The sequence below is a fragment of the Vigna radiata genome, chromosome 5 (assembly GCF_000741045.1).
Source record: "Vigna radiata var. radiata cultivar VC1973A chromosome 5, Vradiata_ver6, whole genome shotgun sequence".
In the NCBI taxonomy this organism is placed as follows: Eukaryota; Viridiplantae; Streptophyta; class Magnoliopsida; order Fabales; family Fabaceae; genus Vigna; species Vigna radiata.
Window position 1 is genome coordinate 34,918,045 of NC_028355.1, and position 26,667 is coordinate 34,944,711.

The window sequence follows — 26,667 nt, forward strand, 5'->3', positions numbered from 1 at the left end:
TAACTACTACAACTTACAAAGCATAAGGATGACAGATTTGAGGAACAAAGATTGGGACTTATGATGACATTAAAATGCCAAAGACAAGTCCAAAGGTTCTGTTGAATACTCCTAAATGGTGATACTTAGCACTATATCACAAGATGTACGTGTTAAACAAACTAGACTCCAGCCCAAAAAGAAAGTGACCAACAACGATCAACAACCGAAGAAAGAAGTGACGTGGTGGTGTCAAGAGCGGTCTACTGAACATCATTGTTGAGAACAAAAAAATGGCTTTCTAGAGTCATCTACCAGTTTATCCCTCGCAAGAGTAAGGATTCAGTTTCTTGTGAAAATATTTATATCTGAACAAGAAGAAAAGGACTTAGGATCCAAACCTTAAGTCTGAATTACAACCACCGAAACCATTGGTGGTGTAGAAAGCCCTTCAGAAGAGGCACGAACAACAACAACACGACTTGATTGGCCACTACTCCCTCACTAATGAGATGAAGTGGAAACACGAGGTACGATGGGTGGAATCTATGGCTGACACACCTTGAGGAGAATCTGAGGCTGAGCTAGTGATGAATCTAGTGAGAAGGAAAGAAAACGAAGATGTTGTTATGGAGGAAGATATGAAGGTCCAGCACGACGCAGTGTCATTCCAACACCAAGAAGGCGACACATGACAAACACGCGTCCAGACGAAACTAGTTCTGACTCTGACATGTTTGGTCACTAGACGAAACTGTGACGGTGGCCGACGAGTTCGAAGGCCGGTAGTGGAGCGCGTGGATGAGAACTAGTCTTTGGCATTAGCGGGGATGGTCGTCGCTCGAGGAGGCAATCTAGATCTGTTGGTCGCTTAACTAAATTATGTTGATGCAGACAACGGTGGACGACGACCGACGGTGGATGGCCGACGAAAGGCGACAATCGGAGGTGGACGATGGCGACCAACGGTCGACGGTGGTGGCAGCCGACGACACCAGATAGATGATACGAGACAAAAGAAACTTGTTGTCAAAAATACTGAAGAAGGGCCAGGTCAAGCACTACAAGCTTGATCTTGAGGCTAAGAGAGACAAAATTACTCATTGATGTATTTCAAAAAAGATAAGATTTTTAAGGCCGTCGATGGCATTGGCCACCGACGACAACAAAAACAGAGTAGAAAAAGACTTAGACAACATGGCTCGATACCATGTTAAAGATAATGAAAATTATGTATGGGATTAATCTCCTTTTATATATACACATGTCCTCTATTTATAATAGAAGAAATATGAATTAAGTTCAAAATACAAATAAGAAATATGAACAAACAAATTAAAAATAAAAGATAAATATAAATTAAAGATAATATATCTAACAACTTCCATGGCGATAGTGTTGCTTCGACCGTGCTTCTTTACACGTTCATTTGATCATAGTGGACTAAACTAGATTTGAACTTGTAATTAAGTGAGTCAATCTGATTAATCCATTCATCTGTGATAAACCAAGCTTAGTTCAAATTTTTTGAACTCACTAATAAGTAAACCAAATTAAATTGACTTACTAAATAACCAATCCATGATGAACTAGATCAAGTAGCCCATTTTGACAATTCTTAAGAAGGAACAAAAATGGAAGTTGAGGACTCACGTTTTTGTAAATGGGAGCTAATGAAGACCACTTTATGTTCAAAGTTAAGATTTCTTTTGACAATAAACAGTTTAAAAATATGCTTCATAAACTATGTATATTCATTGGCCAGTGTAGTTTATTTTAATGATATCAAATAAACTATGGTATTATTTGAGCCACGCCATTGATTTGTATTGGTCATGAGGTTTGTTCTGGTTACCAACTATGCATAAATTTCATAAGTGTACAACCAAGAATCAACAAACTTCTTTCATAGCCACTCTGACATTGGGAGGATAATTACCGATATCATTCATGATGGTATCTCGTAATGAAACATGATAAAATACAAACATCCAGTGAAACTTGCCGCCTTGCCGATTTAAAATGTCTGGATGGTATACAATGTAAGGCACAAATTTCAAACTAAAGATAAAAAATATTAAACTTCTTGAAAGCATCTTCATAAGGTCTTTCACCTAACTAGAACGAGAACCTTAAATCTTCAATAAAAAAAAATCTAACTTTGTTCTCATACATCTAGAAAAAACTGAAAAAAAGAACTTATAAATGTGATAACCAAGATGCACGGAGGGACAAACTAGGAAATATTTATGAATAACATTTGATCTTTAGTGGTTTTAGAGTCATATGGATCCAAAGAACTGTTCCAGAGATGGAGCACTGAACACATTTGCAGCAGTTCTTTCGGCTTTATAAGGAGATACATGAAGTTGATACTTGATAAACCTCTGCAACATAATTCGTTGTTGATAGTTAGAGGATAAAATTAAGCATGGTGATACTGTTGCTTCAACAACAATAATAATAGTATCACTGATCAGAGTCTAAATTAAATTGACTTGATGGATAAAGTTGAGATGTATATATATATATAGCAACATACAGCTAATTGAGAGACAATTTCAGGATTTGAATCAATATGCCAGTCAGGTTCCAATTGCCTAACAAAAGATGACCGTCCATTCTCTGTGCTGCAGAACAAAACCTGCATGGAGTTGCCAGAGATCAAACTAGAGTACATAAAAGTTATTAAGAAACGCAAATCCAAGGTAGATACTAAGCATTAAATTCAATTAATGGATACTGAAATTATTCATAAGATATATCCAGAAGACAATTGTGTGCTACAAATCTGGACTTCTCGATGTCCATTTGTGCTACTAATTTTCAACATTTGAGTCCTCCTTTTTCTTGATTTTTGAACTAACTCAGAACTTCTGAAGGGAGGAAGAAGAAACGGTCCCAACAAATGGTTTCAGAAATTAGGGCTTCATGGACCTCTTGAAGAAAACTGATAATAAGCATCGTATGACCCCGAATCATATTTTCCCATTTATCTTTAGCCTTCTCAACATTAATCAAACTTCTTCAGGGAAAAGATCAGAAAACTAAAGGTTCTCTCTCAAAGTGTACTCTTTAGATTAGCATAGATGTCCCTTAGAACATATCTAGTCAAGATGTTTGCCAATACAAATTTTAATCAGAGAGGAGATTTCTGTAAGATAATTTTAATACATTTTGAATAAAAATGAATAAGATACTCCTATACTGTCCATCAACATGGGTATTGCATACAAAAGGATGTTCACATAATGGAAAATATTTGTTCATATAGAAAAATGGTTGAGACAGAGCCCAAAAATACCACAGAAGAAAGTAATTAAGTTTCACAAAGAAAAAAAAAATAGTGTAACTGCTTCATGCTCGTTCTCATACCTTGTCCTTCACCAAACCACCTGAAGTGAATATCCCTGCCTCTTCCAATGCTACAAGAACTCTTTTCTGCAAAAATAATCAAGATATAAAGTGTAAACATTTTAACAATAAGGCAAACTACAAGGTGGCAAGAGAGATATTAGAACTAATGGTGTGCTTGGATTTTAAGACAGATTTGGGAGAGTGAATTTGAAAATAAAAAGGTGAAGGTAGGATTGTTTGAATTAAGGAAAAGATGACGGTGATTTAAGTGAATTTGAAATGGAAGTTAATAGATTAAAAAAAATGTTTTAATGGACAACATTAGAAGATTACCATTTTATCCTTGAGGATAGATATGATTTAAATATAAATAGTGAAAATTATATTAAAATGAAATTAAAGTTGTTATTTAAAATTAACAAATTATTATTATTTTATTCAGTTTTATATTCAGCTTTATTTTCAGTTTTATATTCAGGTTTTTCGTTTTAGTTTTTCTTTTTCAACTTCTTTGGTTTCTTTTTCAACCTCTGCCATCAACCATTGCCTCTGCAAGGATATTTTCGTTATTATATGGTGCTGTGGTGACTTTCCTTGCAAAACTTTGCATTTGAGCAAGGATATGAAAAACTCACATCACTGCTTTTCCACACCCTTAAATCTTCGCAAATACACTGAAACAAACAAGTGTCTCACCCACAAATCAATCCACATGAATAGTACTTCCGCGGATCCAAAAGCATGCTAAGAAAAAATTTAGTTTGCACCCAACACTAACATCAATAAGATATGTACCATCTCAACAACTTAACATTAGCATGATGACATGATGTAAATAAGAGTTAACCCCACTTTAGTTTCTACAAATGTAAGTAAGTCATTTTACCTTCTGACCTTAAAACCCTCAAGCGAATAGAAAAATAAAAATCCTTCACATAAAGTAGCAATATATTGCGTTATTTTAGAAATAAAAAATAATATTAATAACCATTGTGTGGATATTTCAAATAATCTTCTATACGAAAAATTTAAGAACTCATAGCAGAAAATTACATTTCAATTTATAGGAAAAATAATCTTCTGAACAAAATTTAAGAACTGGCTGCAGAAAATTACATTTTAATTTATAGGTAAAATAATCTTCATTTGAAATTGAGGACTAAAATGAATGATGTTGGCCCAAGCAAACTATACAACATTTTTGCTCACTTTTATAAAATCATTTGGTTGTAAAGAACATTTCAAGAGAGTAAGAAGGTTTTCAGCATATAATGTGAAGTGTTAATGTCATTATATTCAACGGATAAGAGACATTGCGGTACTGGTATAAGCTGACAAATGACACACCTCACTTTCGTCATCCAGAACTCGTTCCATGAGATATAAATCGCAAAATTTTGTTATTTCCAATAATACTTCTAGCACAGAGGATTTCACTGTGGCTTGTTTCTGCCAAGAACCGAATGAATCACATTAGTATCTTTCTGCGCATTGATGTCATAAAACAAAAGTATAATAAATAAAAGGGGCAATTTCATCACCTGCAGTTCCTCTGGACTACTTTCCTCGAGGATCACTCCAAGAAGACGACAAGTTACCTACATAGTACATACACGCAATGGCCATAACAGTCGGGAAGCATTAGTCACATGCCAACATTTAATAACTAACAACACTAATGCATAACAAATGTCCTCATTTCATCACGAGTCAACCAAATTATAACAAAAAATGTTGCATAAAGAACAAATTTTTCACCTGAAAGTAAACATAAGAAATAGCTTCTATTTCTAATAGTTTTATTTGCAACCTAAAATTTTAGATTAAATTAAAGAGTATATGTTTTGTGTTGACAATTCAGTAAGGAGATTATCACAACCATTGAACTTCAAAAGTAAAATTGAAAGACTGTTGATAAGTAATAATGCTCATTCCATCAACAAGGTGTTATTTCGGAGTAATTTGATGCCATCACTAGCCCACCTCCACCTTAACATAGACTGCATATTGAGAACCCCTTATGCAAATCACACACAATAATTAAGCCATTTGATTATCAATCCAAGGGAGAATAGAAAGTGACAGGGGGCACACATTTAATAAAAATGGCTAAAGCACTTGACGTCCTCCTCTCATTCAGTTGGTGTTTATGTAAGAATGGATAGCAATAACAACAAAAACAATTTACAGCAATCTTCCAAAACCTTTTTAATTCACACTCAGAACTTCAAAAAGTGATTGCCCAACCCATGTAAATGTCATTCAAATCTAATCTGTAAGGCTGTGACAGATTTGTTAAGCTTTCATTATATTAAGATCTAAGTGGTTGTCCAAGATAGATATTTCTTAGCATCACAAGAAACATTGATTTCTATATGCCCATAACAACAAAAAACTGTGCATGGCATTATTAGTCCACAAGAATAACAGAAAAAGCATATTTCATTACCTTTCTTCCTTCACTCAACTTCTGTCTAACAATCTGCCCCAAGGTTGGCTGAAAAAGTTGAAGAAGAAGCAAGCTCAGAATTGCCATCCACCCTAAAGCTACCAACTCATCCAAACTTGTCTTTGCATTAATTCAAAAGCATTTATACATTGTCACAACTGCGAAATTGAAAGCCATAAAATCATTTACCTTGTCTGGCTGGAAGAACTCGTCAACAACATTTTGTGCCCTTGAATCATCTGAGGGTGAACAAGCATTTGAAGGAACTGCCGACAAATTAGAATGTGTAGCGACTCCAGGATTGCTAGATGAAGCACCTTGCCGTTTTTGTTGCCTCCGTTGAGTCCCAGAAGGAGATCTCAACAGCCTCCATGTGAAAACAATTGCAACAGCAAGACCAGCAACTGCCCCAAAAGAGCGTATATCCTAATACCAAGCATAGTATTGCCCAAATTATTGGAAAAGACATGCTCAAAACAAATGCCAAAACAATAATTTGATCATTTATACCATACACCTTCACTGAAATAGATAAGTAGCACCAGATACTAATCATTTTCATCTCCCCTACTCTATTTTTAAGCACCCAAAGTACCGATTTTAACAAACCTATTATGATGCTTCAGAAGAAACTTTATTTTTTTCTTTCAATTTTGACAAAAACATAAAAACCATCCCTTTCTACCCACACTCAACAATAAATAAACTAGGTAAAGAAAACCCAGTTGAGCTTTATCACAGATAAAAAATTTTGAGAGCTAGAATTGATAATTACACAATCCCGGATCACACCCATTCATTCAACGATAAAGGGTCAAAGGAAGCACCCAAATCGAAACTTCAAACAAAGTATGAATACAAGAAAAGCAGGAACGAATAATTACGAATTAGGCAAGCGACAATTAGCAAAAGGATAAGATTTTAAAATCAAATCAGATCCAATCGAAAGACGGGCCGATCAATGAATTTTAAAAAGAGTAAAATTGAGCTTAAAGAAAGGAAGCGAGTACAGAGAGAGACAGAGAGGGAGAGAGAAAGGGAGAATAGAAATACGAGGTTCTGGAGAGAGACAGGGAAAAAATTGGAGATCTTGAAAGTGACATAAGCTCCGAAGCGTTTGATAAGGTGGATGAGCTCCTGCTTGGAGGTGTCACCGTTGCCGCCGGTAGCCATGGCTCGCCGTCGCCGGAATGCTGAAATCGGAGGGAAAGTCCAATTGCTGAGCGGCGATCAGTGTGAGGATTTTGCCGAGAAAAGAAGGAATGTATGTTGGAAAGCCAAACCCAAACAGATTATTTCTCTGCGTCAACGACCGCTATAAGCTGCCGTCAGAGCTTACCGATTTGCTCCAAATTTCACAATTTAATGTTACGTTGTTTGGCAACAATTACCAAATTACATGCTCACATTTCTCATTTATTTATTGGAAATGAAATGGATTAAATTAACATATATTTTTTTTTTTTCTTACAGGAGACTTCTTATTTATTGGGATACAATTTTAATTTATTTAGTGAACTTTTAAGTTTACAGTAAAATTTAGTATTTTTAAAGGAAATTTTATTAAACTTTTTGGCATATTAAATACTTAACTTTTTATATTTTTTAATTAAAATTTATTATTTAATTTTCCTATTAATTAACTTACATAATTAAACTATTGTCTCGTCAATATTTATGTATTTTTAATAAAAATACTAAAAAAATATTATTATATATTAGTTATAATATCATTAATTATATAATATTATATTATCAAAATTTTAATGTTTGAAAATAAATAAATAAAAGAGTTAAAAATATCTTTAATTTCTAATTTACAAGTGAAATTAAAATTTATCCATGTTAAAATTTAAATACATTTTAGTGTGAAACTTTAAAAATGAATAGACATTATTATTTTTATTTAATAAATAAAATATATTTGATTCTAAATAAAATAACAATCACTTATTAATACAAAAATTAAATGATATATATTTTGTTAAAAATATACAAATTTTGAATATTTAGTTAATAAAAGTATGAAAAAAATTAAAAAAATTAATTAAGAAAACATATTTAATATTTAATTAAAAATATATAAAACTTTGAAAACGTGAAATTAATTAAGTGATTTTGATTCCATGCAACTGCATTTTATACGAGAACTTGAGGATTTTTATAATGTTGATTTCAAAATTCATTTCCAAAATTATTTGAGAGCTTGTGTATACTATATTTTTTAATTATTTGATAACATGTGAAACTCATTGATTTTCATTGTATTTATAGCTATCTTTTAAACATGAATTGTTTTATATAGTTTTATGTAAGTATAACAATTATTTCTACTTCTTAACTAAACCAAAAAATCGTATCCTAAAACAAAAAAAATAATAATAACAGTTTTAAGAGAATGAATTTTTACTATACCAGTGATGATGGATTTTAAAAAACTCAGCTCTTCCCAAAATTTTGATTGAGTTATTATTTATTGAAACTTTAATCTAATTGTTATAAAATTGGAAGTGTAATTTAAGGAGCGACTCCTGGCTTCCAGTGAAGGGATATATGAAAGAATCGAACATACATCGAATCGAATAGACATTGGAACGAGAGGAATTTAAAGATTGTATAGGTATGAGACTATACAGTTTGAAGGATAACTTAAAGAAATTGATTTTGTTACTCATATCAATAAATGCATCTACTTTTCGGTAGTCTAATCCATAAGCACTTCATGGATAAGCGTGCTTATCCTTGAGTAATTTGGGATGGGTGACCTTCTAGGAACTTTTTTTGGAAAGTGTGTGAGTGAGGACAAAACACACTGGAAAGCCTCGTATTAATGTGTGGGGACAGTCAACAATCCCTATAAGTTGTTGGGGCGTTACAAGTGGTATCAGAGCATAGCCTCTCCCAGTACGATGTGGTTCGAGGATAAACCAAGCGGAAGCTGGTGGGCATGTGACACTTGGGCACTGATGAGGGCGGGAAGAATCGCCGGTGCAAGAGGCACAGATAAAGACGGCTCCTGAGAGACTTCTAGTGGAAGGGGCACATAGAAGAATCAAACATACACCGGAATGAGAGGATGACCTTCTGGGAAGTTTTCTCAGAATATGTGTGAGTGAAGACAAAACACACTGAAAAGATGTGTAGGGACAGTCACCAATTCCTATAAGTTGTCGAAACTATGCAAGAAGTATATAAAAGGTAAGATTATTTGAAGATAGAAATATATTAGTTTGATCCCTATATTATATTCCTGAAGTGGTAAAACACTCTCTTTTATAAATTGGATGAATTACTTGCCGCTATAAAATAAAATAAAATATTTTATAATTAAAAGAAAAAAAACAAGTGTGTGAGTGAAACGCAACGGAAACGGTTTAAATTTGTCTTTAAATTTCGGCACATTTATTTTGAAGTTGAAGCATACAAAACAAAAAAACTTTTTGACAATAATGAGTTAATAAGACCAAAGAAGACAAAAACAATCTACTTCACATAAAATTTATAGGATATACAACATTTTTTTACAATATTTTAACATCATTTACGTGTCATTCTATGTTTATGATTATCATAATTGATTGTAGTATAATTTTGAACCAATCACAGAATAACACATAATATTAAAATATTGTCAAAAAATGTTATCAAAGTATCATTGTCCAAACTTAGGTTAAAACCATTTAGGCGTCCTTATTTTTGTAAGGTATTCTCAATTTGGTCTCCTTCTTTTAAACCTTCCCAATTGAGTTCTTATAAGTGCTAATTTCAAACAAATTAGCCCCTGCCGTTAAAAATCGTTAACAGTGTTAAAATTGTGCAGAGGTGAGTAGATGAAGTGGTTAAAATTCTCCTTTTGAGGTGTTAAAATTGTGCAGAGATGTTAAAATTGTGCAGAGGTGTTCAAATATTTCCCATTCTCCTCTGCACAATTTTAACACCTCTGCACAATTTTAACACTTCAAAAGGAGAATTTTAACCATGTCACCTCTGCACAATTTTAACACCTCTGCACAATTTTAACACCTCAAAAGGAGAATTTTAACCACTTCATCTACCCACCTCTGCACAATTTTAACACTGTTAACGATTTTTAACGGCAGGGGCTAATTTGTTTGAAATTAGCACTTATAAGGACTCAATTGGAAAGGTTTAAAAGAAGGCTTGGAAATACTTACGAAAATAGGAACGCCTAAATGATTTTAAACTCACGAAAATAGGGACGCCTAAATGATTTTAAACTCAAACTTATAATATATCAAAAAGATTATCTTGTTTTTAAAATTTTTTCCTTTCATTTATTAGGCGTAAAACTACTATGGGATGTAAAATTTCACTATTGTCTTATTTAGTGAATGTATAAATAAAATAGTTATTTACATTATTGTACTATTAAGGTAAATAGTATTTTGGTTTGTACATTACATAAAATAAATTTTAAATTTTATAATAAGTAAATATTTTTAAATATATATTATTATATTGTAATTAAAGATGCCTTAAATAAAAGTTTTTAAACAAAAAAATATTTTAAATTTATGATGAATATTATGGAATGAAATATGAAATTAGTTTTCACTTTTTTATGAATTCGAAACGGGTCGGGTCTAACAGGTTTGAATTTTCTTCTTAAGTTGAATTCAACCTAAATTACATTATATTTAAACTACTCAAATGACCTTTATATGTCTAATTGATAGAGTAATAATTGCACTCTTCAAATTATCTATTGTAATTTATAGTATGTGACCAAATAATTTTAGTTTAATTCTCGTTCAAGCGATATATTAATTTGATATTTGAAATTCTGATTCAACTCAAATTCAACTTCAAGATCTCTTTTTCAACCATTCAACATCTTTGTTAACTAATTAAAAGAAATCCGATAATAAAAACGTTGGAACATGTAAGAACTTCCTAATTTGATCCCATACAATATTAGGTTTCAACTCTGTCAAAATGTACTGAACATTCAAATTTTTCGATCAGGATATGTTAACAGTACAACTTTTTTACTATTAAAAACTGTGAAACTGAAATTATAGAAAATAAGTATCACTAAAATTTGTATTTTTCAATAAATTTTAATTAAGAATCTTATGCTAACATATTTGTTCTTTGAAGAAGAACAAGCTTCTTTAGAAATGAAAAAGAGAGAAAAAGTAAGATAACTGTATTGATACAGTTGGTATGACTGATATGGTACTGTTATTTTTTTTTTTTTTGCAGGAGGCAAAAGGTATGAGAAGCTTTGACATGGACATGAGATAGAAGAAACGAAATTGGGCCATGAATGATCCAATTAGTGGGAGGGTGTGAAGAAGAAGGGAAGGACAAAGAAGGATATGGGACCCAAAATTGACCAGAAACAACCAGCGATGATGTCAGTGTACAATTTGAGGTGGGGAAGGGCTTTGTTTATCTTCAATGGATATTTCAGCCTCAAGGTCTTCCATAGCCTTTGGTGTCAATGCCCTTTCAATCTTTATGCCTGTGCCATTCACAGCCATCTCTTTTTCTAAGTGAAAGCAGTAGCTCTCAAATACACCAGAGCTTACAACAACTCTAAAATCCAACAGAAACAGTAGCTCTAACTCAAGCTTGTTCAATTCAGCATTGCTCACTCCTCCTACTCGAGCATAAACGCCGTTGTTGTAGTGTCTACAACTCACAGAAGCAAAGAATAAGGCACAATAGCAGACAACCGGAATAAAGACAATAAAGCTATTGTCTATTGTCTAATTCAAGGATTCATGAAAGTGTAAGATATTAAACTATATAACAAGACAAGTGAAATTCGTTAAACTAAAACTCATCTTCAATTTATTCAGCTGTGTTGCAAAACACCACATCCTAAGGAAAATCCATAACATCAATGTTTTAATTTAAAAGACTGTCTGGAATCGCTTATCTTTAATTTCTCACAATATGAAGAAACGCAAACGTTGCATGAAATCATATCGTAAGTAAATGTGAATAAGGAGAAATGGAGCAGGGACTCACTCGTCATCCAGCATCTTGGAAGCGACCATGACACTGGTAACTAGCAGCCTGTGCACATTCAAGGATGTGACAAGGGAATCGGGGTGTCTATGTGTGAGCCTGTCTATGTACACATAGCCAACCACAAAACACGAGGGGCTACAGTTAGTGTACTTGTAGATCCTCTCCAAGTACTTAGGTATGCTTATGCTTGGTGCTCTTACGCCATGAAAAGTATTCAAGCTGTTACCAAGTCTTACTGAGCCACAGGCCAGTCCATCTAGCTGCTGGTTGAGGACATCCACAAGCTTTTCATTCCGAGCTACCAGCTTCTCTAACATGGAAGACAGGACAAAGAGAACTCTGGGCAAGTTCAGCTCGGACAAACTTGTTTCCGGCAGCAGCTGCCGACCATGGTTGCTGCTGTATTCACCTGCTGTTAACATTTAGGCCATCTCTTGGTGGTTTCACCAGAGGTTCTTATATTGCAGATGCCCATGGCTACTATTTGAGTGGTTAAAGACTAAAGGGGGGCGTTAGTTGCAAACCTGTTCGTTATCCAATTAGGGGAAACCACTCAGACTGTATACCTGACGTGTGTGGCTCTATCACAAACCAAATATTAGGATTGCGATTGAAAGTTTAGCATCCTTTACCTTGTAAACTCGAGCCACTAATATTCTTTATCGAGGGACCCCACCCCACCCTTGGGCTTTCAGAGGATAAAAACAAGCCATGCACGAGAATACAGCCTGGCAACATAAACTTTACTCGCTTGGTTCGTGTGAAAACAAAACTGGAGGTCTATCTTCGTACACTGCAAAATACTAGGCCCCTTTGCAGGAACTTTTATAAGCATAAATGTCGAAGCAGTGACTAAATAATGTTAATTCAGCTACTTCATAATAGTTAAATGATAGCTACTGGCCAAAAGGCATGGGCAAAATCATGTTTTGCTAGTGTTGGCTTGTAGAGTAGGTTAAGGATCCGTGATGCAGCCATCTTTTAACCCAGAGAGAACAGTAATAATAATATTATTATATATTTAAGGATTGTTTTACGATATCACATTTTCTTTTCACTCTTATGAACACCCAACATATTGGGGGTGCTACGGGTCCATAAAAACAACGATGCTATCAACCAGAAGTATTGCTATACATGATAAAACCGTTGTAGTATGGAATAAGATATTGCTGGAGCACAGTAAGAATGAACTGTTTTTCATTTTTGGTTAACAAAGAATGACATTTAATACCAGGGGTAGCCAAGCCAGTGGTCGTAAGGAATGGAGATCCCCTATCGTCAAAATATTTGAAATATATCTTGTATGATACTGCCATAGTATTAGGCATCATACTCTATCTAGCCTATACACTCTAGTTAATGGAATGAAGTAAGTCCTCTTCATCGTTTGGGATTTCTTTGGCTGAGAGATGCGAGTGTGATTTGGAATTCATCTTGTTCCACTCATTTTCAACACGGAAGAAGATCCACTGGAAGCGGCGGAAAATCTCCAAAGCAGCAATTATGAACACCGTGAGGTAATTATGACGAAGATGGGCAGACAGCTTATATGTCCACGTGCAACGCAAAATCAAATTGCTTCCAATCACCCAAAAGTAAACCTGTATATGTAAACCACTTCAGCACACTGAGAAAACAATCTGTTCTTTGTTTCAGTTCTCCCCTATTACTTTCTTTTTATTACCATGTGGGTTTACATAATTTCAGTAAACTGGCTAGAATCACATTAATAAGATTATACGCATACGAAGAGTTATCATTAGTGGTTGAATTGATTTTTCCTACAAGAATGGGTGGCTTATTGTGAATTGAGGATTCCGTGGCCTATTTAAAATTTTATAATTGCAAAATCATTATCTTCGTATTTTCGTGCTTTGTAATACATACTTGGCCTTCATACACAATATTTTTTTCTTGAAGGGCCCGAGTCCCATAAATGTTAATATTTTGATCTCTTTAAAATCATTTCGGTGTAACTTCGCTCCCCCACTGTTTACCTTGAAAAAGCAATATAAAGATAAATTCCAAGGGAAAAAGTATTGCTGAACTGAAGCTATTCTCATACAGCAAGACTTACCCATCTTCTTCCATGTAACATATGAGAGAACAGATGTGGCTTGTTAAACTTGAATATTCGAGTGAAGCCACTGTGAAAAGAGAAAGTAAAAATTAGATCATAGCAAGTCAAACGACACTCGTCAAATCCAAAAAACTACCAGCCTCACTTCTAAAAAATAATAATTTCTTTTATTTCTTAAGGTGTCTGGCTAAAATATAAAAACAATATTGACAGTACAACCTACATCTCTACAGTGAGGAGCATAACTCAAAAGACACTATTAAAAGTGCATAGTAGGAGAAACACTGGCATACCCTAGGTCCCAATCTCGGTTTACATCCCAGTAGAAGGAGTATGACGAGTTCACAACCCCTGACAGAAGCCAGAGAGGCCTATAAAAGTTTGTCCACTTATCAGGGAAGACGTGATATTTAAGGGCAGAGAGAAAAATCACAGGCACTGCAGTCGAATATTTCAAGGCTGAAACCATAACCATAAGAAATTAACATCAGTGCAAGAAAATAAAACCATCTGTTTGAAAAACATGATAACTTGTTCATTAATAATTAAAGAATTTAATCTTCAGTGCAAAAATTTATAAAGCCAGCAGCAGATAACATACAAACAGCATAATGATTATAAACAGAGTCAGAAAAAAATTGAACACGTCTTCTCAATTTTTTTATGCAGTCGCATAATATCATATAAAGTCATGAAAATTGAATTATAAAATATGATCATGTAAGGACGAGAGGTGTTAAAATTTCATCTTACCAGCAGCATAAAGAGAAGCAAAATACAGAGAGTTTAGTCCTTGACATGAATATTTTATGTTTTTTTCTGTTCCTTTTTTTGACAAGAATAGAACAATTTCCAAAAATCATAACAAAATCTATATCCAATCTCATCATGAAAACTCAGCGAAAATGTCCCATTTTATATTATGTTACACGTAACAACCTATAATCAATTATGAGCATCCATGCATCATATTGGATTCAAAAGAAGCAAGCTTGAGAACTTTAAAGTATGGTGGAAAAACTATTTCACGTGGTAAAAATAATTTCAATAATATGCTCATGAAAGTACACATACTAACACTGCATTTAAGTCACTAAATAATATTGGTAATAGGAAATGGAGTCTTAAACAAATGGAAGCAAATCATAAAAAAAAAATCAATGCACATTCACTGTATATTAAATTATGTCTGATACAATTTTGACCATTGACACAAACGTAAGTTTGTGATAAAATACCAAACAGGAAAAAGAAGTTCTATATTAGAGAAACTTGCAAAGTGTAGATAATGATTGAAATAAGTTCTAAAAACAAAGAATTCTTACCATTCAGAAGAGTAGTTTTCTCTCCAGTATCTTTGTACTGACGGAGGCATTGGTTTAAGCGGAAAAGATAAGGCAAAACAAGAATTAAAGGGATAGCGACAGAGTGACTGCCACAAACAGAATCAGCTTCCAACCAAGCAATTGTGGCAACCTACAAAAAAAAAATAAAAAATGCAATCGTTTGTTGAAAAATGAAGCATCCATCCACAGCAAGCAAAAACTAAATATATAGGTCCAAAAAGTCTATTCATTAAAAATAAGCTCCACTGGAACAGAGAACAGTAAGTAGCGTAAAAATTGTAACCAAGTTCCAAATCTCAATATTACAAAATCAAATGAAACTGATTTAGTTCTAGAAAATATTTTGAATGAAATAAAGTAAACTTGTTCCATGTCCCAAGCCTAAATAAAAGGAATTCATCATACCCCGTGAACTTTATCAAGTTCTATAATAGTCAGAAACGGATATTGAAGTTGCTAAAATAAAATGAAAAATATAAAGTCTCAAACCAATAATAAAAGATATTAGAAGCAATTTATCAGAATCAAACCTGTCGATGGACCATTCTACATACTGAACGCTCCAAATCGGAAAACACCTACAAAATATTACAACCATAATCAAAATAATATAATTATAAATTACTAGATACTAAAATTTAGTTCAACAGATTATGTCAATTCTAAACTCTCAGGTAACGACAGTGTTAGACCACTGTATCCATAAAAATAAAAATAAGTAAATGCAGGCAAAAGCATATAGCTTCAAAACTCTAAATGAAATAGACTAGACTCAAAACCTGATAGGATATAATGTGTATGATAGGAGGAAACAGATTCAGAAGTAGTTGTTAGTTAGGTGGTTAGGAAGAGTGAGGTTTCCTTTATAGTTGGGGGGTCCTGGTATGCTACATTTGGGGATAATTTGTAGATTGAGCTTTAGCTCTTTGTGAAGGGGAAACCCTTGGAGGAGAGAGTGCTCTCCTATTTTTGTGTTCTTTTCAGTCTATACAATGAAGAATATTATTCTCTTTTCAATTCTGGGTTCTTAACAAAACCTAATGATAAAGATTTACAAGGAAGAGAAGGACAAAGGCTTTTCTAGTAGAAATATAATATTGAAAAGGAAGCAAACCTTTGCCATGGAAGTTAAGATATCAGCCAAGAAAAAATCTGCGAACGATATTGCCTGTTTTAATGAAAACAGAAAACAGTTAGATCATATTCAAGCATAGTTCCAAGTTCCAACACTATGCTAAAAGCATCAATTCATAAGGTACAAAGTAAATCCATGAGCAAGGTTTTGGCGCAAACATCAAGTCTTATGAAATCTCAGTAAATAAAGAACAAGAATAATTTTCTTCTATGCATCAAAGTTAAACATTGCAACAGTTATCACATATCCTGAAGGAAAGTTCATCATGAAGCCTCTTTGAGGGTTTTACTTGTGTGCATGCACATAGTAGTATATCTTGATGGATGCACCACCTATCGAGACAAAGGTTGTGATAAGAAGGTTATAAATTGTGTTTTAAATGACTTATTACTAATGATTGCTATCTTTTCTAGTCACTTCATTACACTTGGAACAGCATGTGAGTATCTAATCTAAGGCATTAACATTAATAGCATGTTTTTTATGGCCACCAAACGACAGGGGCAGTTGTATGAGTACCTGTGTAACTTTCATGCAAACTGAATGCAGAGAAGCAAGTGAATACAATATGAGTCTAACAATCTATGTCGAAGGTTTATATATCCTGCCCACTCACGCATATCATAAATATAAGCTAGATGCTAGAAATTTCTACTATTTTGAGAGTAATACCGTCAGAATTTACACAATACAAATAAGAGTAAACTTGCCTGTAATGGGAAAATTATTCTCCAAAGTGTCTTTAAGAAGAAATATCTAGATGAAAAGTAAAAGATATCAAAGGGGAATATCAAAACCAATATTGCGGCAGCATATAAGAGCACCTGCAGAATACACGAGAAAATTTAAAAAATAAAATCCAACAAGATAGAAAAAAAAAGGAAGCACAAAGTAGAATTAAATGTCCATCAATCATATATATTGCAACAAATAAAAAAATGTACTTATAAGTTATTTTCTAAATGATGATTGACCTGAGTTTACTGAGTTACTGAATACAGAGTATGCTTTTTATTAATATATGATTGAAAATGAGTGTACTTTTTCAGACCGAGCAGTTTGGATGATTCAAACAAGCACAAATTACCAACCAACCAATACTGAGTTTAAACAAAGAAATATGCTAAGTAATCAATTTGAAGGTATTTAAATAAAAACATCCGATATGATGCTAAAAAAATTACACAATATTTTTCCCTTCCTTGCCACCACCACAAGATAAAGAAATAGATATAATAGAGCTATTAATACCATGATTAACAATAAACACTATCCCAGTTGGATCTTTTTATGTCCAAATCTAAGGAATAAAATAACAGTAAAGCTTCATCCCATTATACAAGGTTGGGTACATGAATCACACAACACCTGTGCTACATAATAACCTTTTGCTTCTCACTCTCTTCGCTAAACTAGGTTCCCCATCCAGTCCAATAATATTTTACCTTATTAATAAATCATTGAAACTACCTCCCAATAACATGATCAGTACTCATTTGCTAAAGATATTTTGCAGGCAATGTGCAGCTTTCATTAGATTGGTTCATCATAAACTTTTTGTTTAATCAAAGGCATATAAAAAACACTTTCAAGAAACGAATTACCAATATAAAGTGTGTTTGATTCAGCTCAAATTAAAGAAACAATTGCCTATGTTTCCTTATTGTGCAAGATTTATGAGGGAGCTTTTGAAAAATTATTTCCCCAAACTTAAGTGTTACCTAACATGAACTAAATTCCAAAAACATGATATCCAAGCAAACAAGAATAATAACTGATGAGTGGATGCATCTATTACACTGGTTGTGATGCAGCATAGGAGACTTCTCCATGAGAATAAAGATAAATGTATGCTGTCATACTAGTTGGGACAATAATTGTCATCCATGTAGCACACTGCAAAATCAAATACGAAAAGAAAAAGACTTCAGTCAATCATTCAAGAGTAATTATTGACAATAAGGAAACGAAAGTTGATGTAAAAACAGAAAAATGAAATATTAGAGAAATGGATGACAACAAAGCCAGGGAGATGTCGCAATTTAGAAATAATAACAATAATTGAAGGCAAAACCAACCAGACTAATATAAAGACTATAGAATAGTAAAAACAAAATTATTTAAAGCATAATTAGTACACAAAAATGGCCGCTCCTTAGTTTGGCAAAAATATGAAATAATGATTAAAATATGCACCTTTGTCCCACAGGAAACCCCATCCCCACCCTTCAAAATTGTCATTCTTTGCAAACTGGAAGTGTTAATATTTTTCTTTCCTTTCCTTATTTAATTTTACTAGTTATAAACTTATAAATTATACTTGCGATTCAAAACTAACAACTCCCCCAAGTAACAAAACTAACCACTAACATTTGTCGATAAAAATAAATAAAATTACTTGCGATTCCTCTCAATGCTTATTTCAAGTACTAAACATGAAAACAGAATGAACAAAACTGGCATACAAGTACATTCTCGAGCAAACCAAATATTGGAATAGAGATAGTTGCTCTACCATTGTTCCCAACAAGTCATGACACTGCCAATTTTATTCTCCTTGAATCTGAAACAAGACATAGGTCAAAGTGGTGAGTTGATACCTTCCATATTTCTCTATGGGTCAGATGATTTTGATCAAGATCAAATATTTTTGCATAATTGACTCCGCCTTGAGCAAAAAACCATAAGTTGATTCCCCACAGCCAAACCATCAAAGCCTGAAATATAACAAAGAGATAAAACACATCATACAACAAATGTGAATGCAAAGGGGTGAATCCATGCATCCACAGAGTGACAGACTGAGACAGTGTGTGTGTGTGTGTGGGGGGGGGGGGGGGGGACTAACCGCCAGAAGAAGAGGGTTAAAATACAAAAATGCTTCATAAAGGAACAAATCCCGCTTGTCTCCACTCATTATCATTACAGAATCCCATCCAATCTGCAATTTCCAACATGGCAAATAAGGTTGTGGAAACCACAACAGAAGTTCAGTAGAAATATAGCAGAGACAAATACCACTGACCTTACAACAGATGAAGGCCCAAATGAGGAACAATAGCACCTACAGTCATCTCAATTGCATTATTGAAGAAAGAAAGTAAAAGGAAAAATAGAAGAAAAATAAATGTAAAGAAGTAAAACAGTAGGAGGACACACGGCTAGGACAAGAAAAAAAGTAAAAAGAAAATTAAAAACCAAATAAATGTGAAGAAGTCACATTGCAGCTCATTATGTCATTTACCACATTTTTCTCCCAGAAAGAATAAAACATAATGAAAGAAACATTACATTCCATCATTAAGTCAAACAAATTTTGCATTCATTAAAATGAAAGCATTAAATACATCATAAATTATTAATTAAAACCAAAACAAAGCTCCGAACACTTTCTAAAAGGCAAAGCAAATTAAGAACCTTGAATCTCCACAACAAGGCGGGTGATGGCGTCATTGTAGCAGCACCCACAGCTGTCACGCTACCCTTTGAATCGTCTGCCTCCACCTTATGCAATAAACCTTCCTCGACGCCATTCTCCACTTCGTGTTCATCTGAGAACAGCACAAGCTAGAAGTTATGTGGACTTCATCACCAAATCAATACAAGGAAAAAACTTAAAAATAACAGCAGCTGCTGTTAAAGGAGTTATAATTAAAGTTACCGAGATCATAAACAACTGGTCTACTCCCAGACTTGCGTAAGTGTGTACTATTAGAAGGAACGGCAACACCTCCAAACATAGATGAAATGAAAACACAAACAACTACGCTCTTGTACCTGCACCCTCCTCCAATTCCCCTAATAATCTGTCAACATGCAAAAATTTGAAAATTAATTAATTAATTAACTAAGTAACTACTTTATTTATGCACTTTACCAAATCCTAACCGAACTAATTAAAGAAATCAACACAGCAAGCGACACAAAGCACAGTCTAAATTAACACAAGCTCTACCACGATTCATGCACTAGCTACATTGTAAAACTTCAGAAATCGGAAATGCAAACAATTTTTCAGATAATCGAAGAATGAATTGAGCATGAAAATGTCGATCCAAAGAAGTAGGGAGCCGAACCGAATCAAATCGAAAGGAGGCGTTAATTGGAGGACGAATTGATGTGTTTGTGTGATTACTCGCGTGGTTGTGTCGCTCGCTATCTCACATGGCGGAAAAAGGGTTTAGATTGCGAAGGACGAACTGAACGCGTATATTTGAACCACGGAAGAAGACCGGTGTTGCACTATTTCGTAGTTTGGTAATAACCTATAGAATTTTACGTCGGTCCTAATCATTCCTTAAAAAAGAATAATTTTTATGTGAAATTTTGTCTTATTATATTTTTAAATGTTCATTTTTTTTATATATATAATTTAAAAAAGTATCCCATATGTCTGCGAATTTAATTCAAACATATTAGGCGTGTAAATTATTTTATATCACTCTAACAAACAGTTACTTTAACATATATCTATAATTATTTTAATTAGTTTATAGGATAAACTTTATACTAAAAACGGACAAAAAATAAATTATTAAATTAGTTTTAAAATAAATTTTAATACGGATATATTATATCTAATTGAATATTTACTATTATCTATATTTTATTGGGTATATAGAAAATAAAATAGTGTAATAAAAAGATTTTGCCTACCAGCAATCAACAAATGAGCTCATTAGTTTATCTTCTCGAATTAGAAAGATTACAGAAAAATAATAAAATTAATTATTTTTTTAAATTAAGTCTAAAGTATATAGCTCTAAACCAAACTCAATAATTAGGTGACGTGGACTAGTCCACCTAAACTCCTCTCACTCTCCTCATGTTTTTGCTGCTTTTACGGTGTTTTTCGTTGGGTTTATTAACTAGGATTAAGCAATTATTAAATAAAAAAGAAGTTACTTTCCATAGTAATCAATATTTAAAAAACTAAAGTTGTTATTAAATTGATAGTTATATTTAATTTTTGAAAGCAGGATAATATTAATATTAATTATGACCTTGGGAAACGAAGACCGCTGTTAAAAAAATAAGAATATCCCCAGAACAAAGCTGTTAAAAATCAATGTATTTGGCTTGTTTTGTGCATGAAATAACACAAAACCAAGATCAAAATCCTTTTCTTCATTATTTCCACAAATATTTCTCAATACAATGTGAGTCCAAATAATACCTACAATATTTTATTTGCATTTATTTACGGATGATGAACTGTCCGAGTAAATCTGCTGAATTTATTACAGTCAGATCAATGGCTGAAAGTTTCTTAACAAACCAGTCCACATCAGCAAATAATCTATTTTCACGCTTTTGCTATTGTCACGACTCCTAACAAAGCAAACCTATTAAATGAAGTGATGATTGAGTTAGTGTTAGTAGTAACCTTGGTCTGCTATCCCCTGTTTCTCTCATTCACATTCATGGGTTCTGGGCTTCCAGATCTTGGATGATATCTTTTACCAGCTTCGTCTGGAGGGGGGCTACAGCAATTTTGGTCTGGTAAGGGTAAAACTCCTTTTCTATTTTATTTTGCGCATTACATAATTAACAATTATGATGGATGATGGTTAACTTTTCTTTGTTTTTGAGGTGTCAAGGAACCAATTTCAAATTTGATATTGCAGCTGAACTAGTTTTACAAGAACTAATCCCAACCTTTTCTATCTAAGAATGCCACGCTATTGGTGTCAATTTTTATAGGATAGAGAAGCAAAGTTCTTGAGTTTGAACTCTTATTGTGAATTGAAAATTAAATAATTAAAGAAATTATTATACAAAAATAGGAAGAATTCAAGGAATGATTCCGGTAAGAGAAGAAGAAAGATTATACAAATTCATCTAAAAAACTATGTAGTTCGAAAGAACCTAATTTGTTCTACATGTGCTTTCATTTTTGTTTGTGTTTAATTTCAAAATGATTACTTTTGTAACTTTTTGTTTGGTTGGAGATGGCTAAAGGTTAGGAAATGTATCTTAGAATAATAAATTGAGTTTAGCATACTTGTAAAAGTGTCCATATTTAGTATTAGATCATCATGTTGACAGAATTGGAGTCTAAACAAATAAAGTTGAGTTGTCTATGTCATGATAGAGTTTAGTTGAGTGAGTTATGATGAATAATGAGTGACATTGTAGGGGCATGGAACCGCTGTGTGAGTTTTGTTGGGCTATGATAGCAGTGGTTTACTGCAAGTCAGATTCTGCTCGTCTCTGCTTGCATTGCGATGGCTGTGTGCACTCTGCGAATTCTCTGTCTCGCAGGCATTCGCGTTCTCTCCTTTGTGATAAGTGCTATTCCCAGCCAGCAGTGATACGTTGCATGGATCATAAGTTGTCCTCGTGTCAAAGTTGTGATTGGAACCCGACTGCTTGTTTTGCAGCGGGACATAGGCGCCTCACGTTGAATTGTTACAATGGTTGTCCTTCTTTGTCTGAGTTTTCTAGGATGTGGTCCTTTGTGTTTGATGATAGTTCCTCACAAGCTGGCTGGGAATCTGTTAGCACTTTTCCAAAAAGTGATAGCTGCACTAGCCTGGAGCAACCTGATCACAATGGTGGTTCCTTTAGTTTGGTGATTGAGAAGTTGGATGAAATTGAATCTTGTGTCAGATATGAACCTTGGATGGGGCAACCTCACATCATTCCTTCAAATCCAAATTACACACCGTACTGCAAAGAAGAAGGATTTTTCCTAGCTCAGGACTCAAACCAGCCAAAGGTATGCAAGCTATGCCTTCTACTGATTTTTGTGTTTTTGGTTCATTATAAGCAGTATGTATGCATTGTTTTTAACTTGTAAAGATAACACACCATTGTTTAGTAGATTATCAGTGCGTTTCTTTGCTCCCTCTATTTAAAAGTATATGTCAAATAAATCCAGCCATTGCACAAGCACAAGGATTAAGAAAACTCTTAAATTGCCGCAATTATAAGAAGTGTAATTGTACACGACTAAATTATCCACTGTTAAAGTATTCGAAATATTACCACTCAGGTAATTTCTTGCATTCCATTTAGTGAACAACGAAAGAAACTTAGAAATAAAGACAAAGTTATAATGGAAAAAAATTATGTCTTAGTTTCTTAAAGAAACACTTAACTAAAACAACAAATATTCTGAAATGTAACATTTCACAGGGAAAGAAGAACTATAATATTGACAAAAGTGGTTAGAACATGCAATATGAGAATTAGTAAGCTCTTTTCATGTTCCTAGCAATTCTCTATTTTTCTCCTTAACCAAAGCTGATAGAAGTTTTTTTTTAATGTTACTTCTTAACTCAAATTAGACGCAGGAGTGTACTGATCGAGGAACTGGTGATGGGAATGGACTCTCTGAAGGTCTCAATGTGGACAGAGCTCCAATAAATTTTGAAAGTGCTGAAGAAATATTTGGCTGTTCACAAGCTGCCACTAGATACCCTCTTGAAGATGGAGGAGTGGACTGTCTATTGATGGATAAAAAATTATCAGTCACCGAATCTAGTTCACTTATTGAGAGTGCCTTAGAGGTTATTCCTCAAAACTCATTTTCTGATTCTCCTCTCTAAATTTCCTTATGGTATAAGGTTTGCTAGTAGTGTATAAAACTAATAGTCAACCACGTGATTGTTTAAGGCATCATCATCAATTCAACAAGATTGTGTGGCTTTTCAGTCATCTGGGACACGTGGATCAGTTAGTATGTTGCAGGTTATGAACAGTAACACAAACTGTGCACTTATGAATCCTAGCAGCACTGGAAACATCAGTCTGAGATTTCCTCAGGGTCAAGTTCATTCAAGCATACCTCTTCAATTAGGCAACATTGTGGGTGAAAATAGTTCTACTGAATATCAAGACGGCGGGATATCGCCAATGTTTCTGCCGGGTGAAATCCCCTGGGAATCAAATTTGGAGGGTACATGCCCACAAGCAAGGGATAAGGCTAAAATGAGATACAATCAGAAAAAGAAAACTCGAACGTACGCACCTTTAATTCTCTACATATTTTATGGTAAAATGAAATGAAGACTTTCTTTTTTCATTTGTTTTATTTTCATGACTAATATGTGTTGAGTCTATCAAGGAGGGAGTTCAACCAGGAGACACAATATCAATGAATTCAAATTTATATGCTTGCACTGACAGAGGTTTAACTGTTCGTTGTTTAAGTCACTCAAGTGCTATTCTATATATAACCATCTGAATTTGTGAGCTAACACACATTATAGTTTGGCATCTAAAAAACCATTTTTTGGGAGAACATATCCTATCCTATATTATGTAGTGTAATTGAAACTCTTCCGGAATATGTCCCCATACTTCATTATGGTCTACTATTTAAGATGTTATCAGATGTTCAGACCTCATGCATTTCACCCTTGTGTTACCATTTTAGATAGTGTTTGTTTTCTGGTGAGGCTGGGTGGAGACTCTCAACAGACTTTGCTGATTTCTTATCTGCAGGTTTGGTAAGCAAATAAGATATGCATCTCGCAAAGCAAGGGCCGATACAAGAAAACGTGTGAAAGGTAGATTTGTTAAAGCAGGCGAAGCATATGATTATGACCCTCTTGTGACAAGGGAGGTCTAAGAATATTATCTGCATGAAAGATATGCTTTTTCTGACTGGTTAGTCTGTCATTGGACGTTGTAAGTACATTGCATTCTTTTCAAGGGATGATTTGTTTATAACCTGAAAGCAGATAGATAATTATTCAAAACTTGACTGCTTGGGTGATTGATACAGATTTATTAGAGATTTTAACAGGTTAGTATTTAGAAGATAAAAAAGATATGTAATTGAGAATTGCACAGGAAGGGATTGACATTGCATTTAATTATACATAGGAACAAAGAAGAGCCCAACGTTTGAACAGATTTCAAAAACAGCATCACGGTCACTATGAATTCAGATAAACACACGGGGTAAGATAAACACCACTTTATACATCTAACAATCTTTTATTGTTTAAGTTGTAAAAGGATAGAGCTGAATACTCTTTTTTCTACTTAAAATTAATATTGAAAGTGCTTATAGAAAGTTATTATGGGTTTCAAAGTCCTGCTATATGCCTATATAGTTCCTATTATATTTACCATTGCTTCAGCTTACTGACAGATAAGATTAGACCTTTTATTGCATTAGTTAGAATTAAATCATCTTTTGCCTTCTTTGTTGATGTTTGAATTTGATCATTCAACTATTTGCAGGCCTACATTTGCTTCCTTGCTTTAAGAGGAGATGTACATAGTTATCCACACCTGAATTTGAAAGGTGAGACACTGTTATGTGTAAACACCGTCTAGAATAAAAGGAAAACTGGTGTTTGGCAAGCAACTATAGTCAACCTCACATTGAAAGGTGAGACACTGTTATGTGCAAACGCCGTCTAGAATAAAAGGAAAACTGGTGTTTGGCAAGCAACTATAGTCAACCTCACATTGAAAGGTGAGACACTGTTATGTGCAAACACCGTCTAGAATAAAAAAGAAAACTGGTGTTTGGCAAGCAACTATAGTCAACCTCACATTTCTGCTGTCAGTTTGGTCCTTCCTCAAAGAGATCCTTCACACGACAATATTCTGTCATCCTAAGCCATTGTTCAAGAACAACACCTATCAAAAAAATTCTTCAAGAACAACACCTACACCATAATTTGGAACCTCTTCGTTTCTCCCATTTTCATCAGATTAGGGAGCACGATCACCTATGGATTGAGATGCCATTGTTCTTGACTTGCTGGAAGCCAGTTTCACATTGCCTCAACTATTTTATTGCTTCTATGACTCTATTTTCAGAGGATGATTGTTTAAGTTACTTCTCCATTATTTTCGGTCTTTCTATCTGCCTTTTCATGGTATGGTGCAGAAGTACTGAAATACAATAAATTTTCTCATCATAATAAAGTAGTTATGGGATTTTCCATTCTGTATGCAGTTTTGTTTATTTTGGGGATAAAGATACTTAGAGATTTTCTTAACAACATTTGAACATCATCATACGTGTCATTGTGTGATTGGTCCATGATGATGTCATTGTATCATTTGGACCAATCACACAATGACACATATGATGTTCAAATGTTATAAAAAAATGTTGTCTATGTATCACTATCCTTGTTTTGGTGCACTAAGTTTTTCCATTTTATTTCATTCCTGGATTACAATTTTAATAAATGCATATAAGTGATTATCAATTAGGTAAGATAAATAAGGGAATAATTAACAAAAATCTAATTGCTATTGATTGAATTTTAGAAAAATAAAAATAAAAATAATAAAAAAATACAGGGCATAAAATAGTAGATGTAGCATGAAAAATAAGGGA

General features: G+C 33.7%; 4 protein-coding genes across 11 annotated transcripts; 1 reads left to right on the forward strand and 3 right to left on the reverse strand.

Annotated features, from left to right (window-relative positions):
* Window positions 1-1,902: 1,902 nt before the first annotated feature.
* LOC106762700 (peroxisome biogenesis protein 22) lies at window positions 1,903-7,182 on the reverse strand. Of its 2 annotated transcripts, none has more exons than XM_014646734.2 (8): window positions 6,839-7,182; window positions 5,975-6,211; window positions 5,786-5,833; window positions 4,878-4,934; window positions 4,684-4,785; window positions 3,355-3,420; window positions 2,522-2,623; window positions 1,903-2,366 (listed from the first exon to the last, which is right to left on the reverse strand). In XM_014646734.2, the coding sequence occupies exons 1-8, from the start codon at window positions 6,956-6,958 to the stop codon at window positions 2,262-2,264; spliced, it is 837 nt and encodes a 278-aa protein (XP_014502220.1). In that variant the 5' UTR covers window positions 6,959-7,182; the 3' UTR covers window positions 1,903-2,261. The 2 variants fall into 2 exon arrangements, with proteins under 2 accessions (XP_014502220.1, XP_014502222.1); XM_014646736.2 differs by lacking the exon at window positions 6,839-7,182 and adding an exon at window positions 6,561-6,725.
* A 3,651-nt stretch (window positions 7,183-10,833) lies between these two features.
* LOC106761062 (cyclin-U1-1) lies at window positions 10,834-12,784 on the reverse strand. The gene is made up of 2 exons (XM_014644556.2): window positions 11,786-12,784; window positions 10,834-11,443 (listed from the first exon to the last, which is right to left on the reverse strand). The coding sequence occupies exons 1-2, from the start codon at window positions 12,208-12,210 to the stop codon at window positions 11,167-11,169; spliced, it is 702 nt and encodes a 233-aa protein (XP_014500042.1). The 5' UTR covers window positions 12,211-12,784; the 3' UTR covers window positions 10,834-11,166.
* Window positions 12,785-12,961: 177 nt separating this feature from the next.
* On the reverse strand, window positions 12,962-20,619 carry LOC106762806 (SPX and EXS domain-containing protein 1). Of its 3 annotated transcripts, XM_014646878.2 has the most exons (14): window positions 20,429-20,617; window positions 20,014-20,158; window positions 19,770-19,903; window positions 19,378-19,416; window positions 19,201-19,293; window positions 18,953-19,069; window positions 18,153-18,248; window positions 17,063-17,176; window positions 16,332-16,385; window positions 15,748-15,795; window positions 15,197-15,347; window positions 14,165-14,330; window positions 13,869-13,938; window positions 12,962-13,392 (listed from the first exon to the last, which is right to left on the reverse strand). In XM_014646878.2, exons 2-14 carry the CDS (start codon window positions 20,090-20,092, stop codon window positions 13,144-13,146), a joined length of 1,410 nt encoding a protein of 469 aa, XP_014502364.1. In that variant the 5' UTR covers window positions 20,093-20,158; window positions 20,429-20,617; the 3' UTR covers window positions 12,962-13,143. The 3 variants fall into 3 exon arrangements, with proteins under 3 accessions (XP_014502364.1, XP_022637307.1, XP_022637308.1); XM_022781586.1 differs by lacking the exon at window positions 19,378-19,416 and having other exon boundaries at window positions 20,429-20,619; XM_022781587.1 differs by lacking the exons at window positions 19,201-19,293; window positions 19,378-19,416 and having other exon boundaries at window positions 20,429-20,618.
* A 1,131-nt stretch (window positions 20,620-21,750) lies between these two features.
* On the forward strand, window positions 21,751-26,244 carry LOC106761521 (zinc finger protein CONSTANS-LIKE 12). Of its 5 annotated transcripts, none has more exons than XM_022781588.1 (7): window positions 21,751-21,854; window positions 22,491-23,073; window positions 23,645-23,866; window positions 23,973-24,319; window positions 24,804-24,868; window positions 25,188-25,265; window positions 25,551-26,244. In XM_022781588.1, exons 1-6 carry the CDS (start codon window positions 21,802-21,804, stop codon window positions 25,244-25,246), a joined length of 1,329 nt encoding a protein of 442 aa, XP_022637309.1. In that variant the 5' UTR covers window positions 21,751-21,801; the 3' UTR covers window positions 25,247-25,265; window positions 25,551-26,244. The 5 variants fall into 5 exon arrangements, with proteins under 5 accessions (XP_022637309.1, XP_022637311.1, XP_022637310.1 ...); XM_022781590.1 differs by lacking the exon at window positions 25,188-25,265 and having other exon boundaries at window positions 25,551-25,662; window positions 25,750-26,244; XM_022781589.1 differs by lacking the exon at window positions 25,188-25,265.
* The last annotated feature ends 423 nt before the right edge of the window (window positions 26,245-26,667 follow it).